The 6156-nt window shown below is 41.4% G+C and overlaps 1 protein-coding gene across 1 annotated transcript; it reads left to right on the forward strand.

Moving 5' to 3' along the window:
- Positions 1-476: 476 nt before the first annotated feature.
- LOC101138854 (E3 ubiquitin-protein ligase SIAH1-like) lies at positions 477-3041 on the forward strand. Its single transcript, XM_055375966.1, has one exon. The coding sequence runs from the start codon at positions 654-656 to the stop codon at positions 1524-1526; it is 873 nt and encodes a 290-aa protein (XP_055231941.1). The 5' UTR covers positions 477-653; the 3' UTR covers positions 1527-3041.
- Positions 3042-6156: the final 3115 nt, after the last annotated feature.

The following is a 6156-nucleotide window of genomic DNA, read 5'->3' on the forward strand; positions in this document are numbered from 1 at the left end:
GCAGTGCCTCACGCCTGTAAATCCCAGCACTTTGGGAGGCCAAGAGGGGCGGATCACGAGGTCAAGAGATTGAGACCATTCTGGCCAACATGGTGAAACCCCCTCCCTACTAAAAATACAAAAATTAGCTGGGCGTGGTGGCAGTGCCTGTAATCCCAGCACTCAGGAGGCTGAGGTAAAGAATCACTTGAACCCGGGAGGCGGAGGTTGCAGTGAGCCAAGATGTCGCCATTGCACTCCAGCCTGGGTGACAAGAACGAAACCCCATCTCAAGCCCCCCCCCCCAAAAAAGTAATACACAGCACGCTCGAGGACTCACAAGATAACGGCGACCGGTGGGGAGACGGGCTCGAGAACTCGCGAGATGACAGTGGCCATTGGGGAGCTGGGCTTGAGGATTGGCGAGATGACTGCGGCCAATGGGGAGCCAGGCTTGAGGACTCGCGAGATGACACCGGCCGGTGGGACGCGGGCTTGGGGACTCACGAGGTGATGGCGGCTGGCGGGGAGCATGGCGGCCCTTGCTAGAGGCGTTCTACAGTGCGACTGAGGAGGCCCAGGGTGTCCCGTTTGTTTCATCACCAGCAAGAGGCAGGTAGTGGTGCTGTCCGCGGTGGCATTCTTGGAGTGACTGGCGACAGAATACGTTCGTGATGGAACCGGGGTCTGAGGAGAGGTCCCCGCCTACAGAAATGAGTGAACAGACTGCTGCATTAGATACCTCGTCGCCACCCAATAAGGCGCCTGCCCGTTCTGACAGGACTGTATCCAACGATGACTTGGCAAGTATCTTCCAGTGTCCTGTCTGCTTAGACTATGCCTTACCACCAATTCTTCAGTGTGAGAGAGGCCATCTTGTTTGTAGAAGCTGTCACTCAAAGCTCACATCTTGTCCAACTTGCCGCGGCCCCTTGGGATTCATTCGCAACTTGGCTATGGAGAAAGTGGCTAAGTTTGTACTTTTCCCGTGTAGATATGCCTGTTTGGGATGTGAAATCACTCTGCCACACACAGAAAAAGTAGATCACGAAGAAGTCTGTGAGTTTAGGCTTTATTCCTGCCCGTGCCCTGGTACTGTCTGTAAATGGCAAGGCACCATGGATGCTATAATGCCTCATCTGACTAAAATGCATGAGTACATTACAACAATAGAGGGAGAGGATATAATTTTCCTTGCTACCAGCATTAATCTTGTTGGCGCTTACGATTGGGTGATGATACAGTCCTGTTTTGGCGTTCGCTTCATGTTAGTCTTGCAGAAACAGGAAGATCGCAATGGCGGCCAGCAGTTCTTCGCAGTCGTACAGCTGCTGGGAACAAGCAAGGAAGCTGAAAATTTTGCTTACCAACTTGAGCTAAAGGGTAATCGGCGACGACTGACTTGGGAAGCGACTCCTCTACCTATTCATGAGGACATAGCAAAAGCCATTAAGAATAGAGACTGCTTAATCTTTGACGCCAACACTGCGCTGCTTTTTGCAGAAAATGACGATTTAAGCATCAATGTAGTTATTAATAAGCGTTGAAATGGCAGTGGAACATTTTCTAGCCAGTGTTTAAAACTGTTTAATTTCACAGAAAATAAGCCACCCATCTGCCTGCCAACCTGAAACTCTTCACAAGTATAAGCTCAACAAATAGAGATAAATAGAAAGGCTGTTGAATACAGGAAACAGTTGTGTGTAGTAACATTAGTATATATAAAGATGAGCATATTTTGCATTAAGAAAGCATTACAAAATAATTTTGAATTTTGTGTTGTAGATTGATTGTATTGTTGAAAAATAATGTTTTGTTTTGTTTTGTTTTTGGGTCTGTGAGTGTGTGTGTATGTGTGTGTGTGTGTGTTGGTTTTTTTTCTTTTTTTTTTTTCTTTTTTTTTTTTTTTCTTTTTGAGACAGAGTCTAGCTCTGTCGCCCAGGCTGGAGTGCAGTGGCGCGATCTCGGCTCACTGCAAACTCCGCCTTCCGGGGTCACACCATTCTCCTGCCTCAGCCTCCCGAGTAGCGGGGACTACAGGCACCCACCACCTCACCATGTTAGCCAGGATGGTCTGGATCTCCTGACCTAGTGATCCGCCCACCTCGGCCTCCCAAAGTGCTAGGATTACAGGCATGAGCCACCGAGCTCGGCTGTTTTTTTTTTTTTTTTTTTCCTTTAACTGACAAGCCATTTTGAGTGTTCATGGACCACTGCTTTTCCGCTTTGTGAGTCAATACGTAGTGCTACTATGTGGGTTTTTTTTGTGTGTATTTGCTAGTTTTTTCTTCTAGTTTTTCATTAAATAGATTTGACTTTCTGTTCTGTAATTCAGGTTGCATCTCACTGTTTTGTACCGTTTTAAAGTTAGTGTCTTTTGATATGCATAATTGTTTATGGTAAAATTTATAACATGTGTTCCATACATGTTCTCTTTTCCCCCATTAATTGGTTCATTGGAAATTTTTTTTTTTTTTTTTGGACAGAGACTATGTCGCCCAGACTGGAGTGCAGTGGCGAGATTTTGGCTCACTGCAACCTCCGCCTCCTGGCTGGGTTCAAGCAATTCTCCAGTCTCAGCATCCCAAGTAGCTGGGACTACAGGCGCCCGCCACCACACCTGGCTAATTTTTGTATTTTTAGCAAAGACGGGGTTTCACCATATTGGTCAGGCTGGTCTTGAAGTCCTGATCTCAGGTGGTCCACCCTCCTCGGCTTCTTAAAGTACTGGGATTACAGGTGTGAGCCACCATGCCCAGCCAGAAATATTTTTAAATCAGCTGTTTTGTGAAGATAGGAGTTCCAGAAAGTAAAGGTGACATCGGAAAAATTACCAAAAGCTATTTAAAACATCTATAAGATGGTCTTCCTTTCTCTCTTCTACAGATGAGTCATATCTTTGAGATTAATTTTTGAAGGCTTAGAGAATAAATAGCTGTTTACAAATACTGAAAATCATTCCTTTTACAAGTATCTTGGACAAATTACGTTTAAAATTTGTTCTTGTGTTTATTGATTGTAAAGGCATTGTCATGCACAGAACTTAATTAAAAGCAAATCATTTGTTTAAAAAGGCACTTTGCAAAAACTGTTTTGGTCTTTCATAATTCTCATTTAAAGAATATATGGCAAATTAAAAAAGAAAGTAAAGAGAATAAATGTTGTAGCTTGGCTCAGTAAACGGCTCTAGCAGCAATGATGGACTCGTCTTTAAGAAATGTATGAAATACACATTTTATTTATCCAGTCTGTCATTGATGGGCATTTGAACTCATTCCATGTCTTTGCTATTGTGAATAGTGCTGCAATGAACATATACATACATGTATCTTTATAATAGAATGATATATATTCCTTTGGGCATATATCCAGTAATAGGATTGCTGGGTCAAATGGTATTTCTGCTTCTAAATCTTTGAGGAATCGCCACACTGTCTTCCACAATGGTTGAACTAATTTGCATTCACACCAACATTGTAAAAGCATTCCTTTTTCTCCACAACCTGGTCAGGATCTGTTTCTTGACTTTTCAATAATTGCCATTCTGACTGGTGTGAGGTGGTATCTCATTGTGGTTTTGATTTGCATTTCTCTAATGATAGTGATGTTGAGCTTTTTTTTCATATGCTTGTTGGCTGCATGAATGTCTTTTGAGAAGTGTCTGTTCATGTTGTCCTTTGCCCACTTTTTAATGGGGTTGTTTTTTTTCTTCTAAATTTGTTTACGTTTCTTACAGATGCTGGATATTAGACCTCTGTCAGATGGGTAGATTGCAAAAATTTCCTCTCATTCTGTAGGTTGTCTGTTCACGCTGATGATAGTTTCTTTTGCTCTGCAGAAGCTCTTTAGATTAATTAGATCCCATTTGTCAATTTTGGCTTTTGTTGTTAATTGCTTTTGGTGCTTTTATCATGAAATCTTTGTCCATGCCTATGTCCTGAATGGTATTGCCTAGATTTTCTTCTAGGGTTTTTATCATTTTGGGTTTTGCATTTAAGTCTTTAATCCATCTTGAGTTAATTTTTGTATAAGGTGAAAGGAAGGGGTCCAGTTTCAGTTTTCTGCATATGACTAGCCAGTTCTCCCAGCACCATTTATTGAATAGGGAATATGCAGCCATAAAAAGGAATGAGATCATATCCATTGCAGGGACAGGGATGGAGCTGGAAGCCGTTATCCTCAGCAAACTAATGCAGGAACAGAAAACCAAACACAGCATATTCCATAAGTGGAAGCTGAACGGTGAGAGCACATGGACACCTTGGGGGGAACAACACACACTGGGGCCTGTTAGGGAGGTGGGAGAAGGGAGAGCATCAGGAAGAATAGCTAATGGATACTGGACTTAATACCCAGGTGGCAGGATGATCTGTGCAGCAAACCACCATGGCACATGTTTACCTATGTAACAAACCTGCACATCCTGCATATGTGCCCCAGAACTTAAAATAAAAGTTGATGAAAAAACAGTGTATAAAGTACACATTTTAAAAAGAAAAGCACCAATGCAGGGAAAGGCATGAAAAGTGGTAAATGAGAGGTACAATTTGTAAGTAATGCAGCTCAGGGGAAAAAAACAAAACCCTCATTTGGACAATCCTAACAAAGAAACTGAGACTTGGAGCGTTCATCTTTAGGTGAGAGATTCATAACCAAAGTCTCGTAGCTGGTAAGTTGTATCACAGTATAATTTGTTTTTTAAAAAAAATTAAGTGATACGTGATTATTTACTTTCATAACTTAAAAAAGTTACAAACCAGTTAGAGAAAAGCAATATTTGGATAAACCTACACATGTCACACAAGATTTGTGGACTTTATAATAAGGAAGCCTAGTCACTAATTCAAATACTATGACATGCTTGCAAGAATTAAAAGTGTATATCTTCCATTCTCTTTTAATTCTAGTCAGTTTTATAGCTAGCATATAATTAGTCATTGGTTCCTTTCTCCAACTCACCTGTTTAATTGGTATTGCATTTTTTTTATTTTATTATACTTTAAGTTCTGGGATACATGTGCAGAATGTGCAGTTTTGTTACATAGGTATACACGTGCCATGCTGATTTGCTGCACCCATCTACCCATCATCTACATTAGGTATTTTCCCTAATGCTTTCCCTCCCCTAGGCCCCCACCCCCCGACAGGCCCTGGTGTGTGATGTTCCCTTCCCTGTGTCCATGTTCTCATTGTTCAACTCCCATTTATGAGTGAGAACATGCGGTGTTTGGTTTTCTGTTCCTGTTATTTTGCTGAGAATGATGGCTTCCAGCTTCATACATGTCCCTGCAAAAGACATGAACTCATCCTTTTTTATGGCTGCACAGTATTCCATGGTGTATATGTGCCACATTTTCTTTATCCAGTCTGTCATTGATGGGCATTTGGATTGGTTCCAAGTCTTTGTTCTTGTGAATAGGGCTGCAATAAACATACGTGTGCATGTGTCTTTATAGTAGAATGATTTATAGTCCTTTGGGTATATACCCAGTAATGGGATTGCTGGGTCAAATGGTATTTCTGGTTCTAGATCCTTGAGGAATCACCACACTGTCTTCCACAATGGTTGAACTAATTTACACTCCCACCAACAGTGTAAATGCATTTCTATTTCTCTATATCCTCTCCAGCATCTGTTGTTTCCTGACTTTTTAATGATCGCCATTCTAACTGGTGCAAAATGGTATCTTGTTGTGGTTTTGATTTGCATTTCTCTAATGACCAGTGATGATGAGCTTTTTCTTATATGCTTATTGGCCACATAAGTATCTTCTTTTGAGAAGTGTCTGTTCTTATCCTTTGCCCACTTTTTGATGAGGTTGTTTGGTTTTTTTTTTTTCTTGTAAATTTGTTTAAGTTCCTTGTAGATTCTGGATATTAGCCCTTTGTCAGATGGATAGATTGCAAAAATTTTCTCCCATTCTGTAGGTTGCCTGTTCATTCTGATGATAGTTTCTTTTGCGGAAGCTCTTTAGTTTAATTAGATCCCATTTGTCAATTTTGGCTTTTGTTGCCATTGCTTTTGGTGTTTTAGTCATGAAGTCTTTGCCCATGCCTGTGTCCTCAATGGTATTGCCTAGGGCTTCTTCTAGGGTTTTTATGGTTTTAAGTCTTACGCTTAAGTCTTTAATGCATCTTGAGTTAATTTTTCTATAAGATGTAAGGAAGGGGTCCAGT

The sequence above is a fragment of the Gorilla gorilla genome, chromosome X, assembly GCF_029281585.2.
Source record: "Gorilla gorilla gorilla isolate KB3781 chromosome X, NHGRI_mGorGor1-v2.1_pri, whole genome shotgun sequence".
Classification (NCBI taxonomy): Eukaryota; Metazoa; Chordata; class Mammalia; order Primates; family Hominidae; genus Gorilla; species Gorilla gorilla.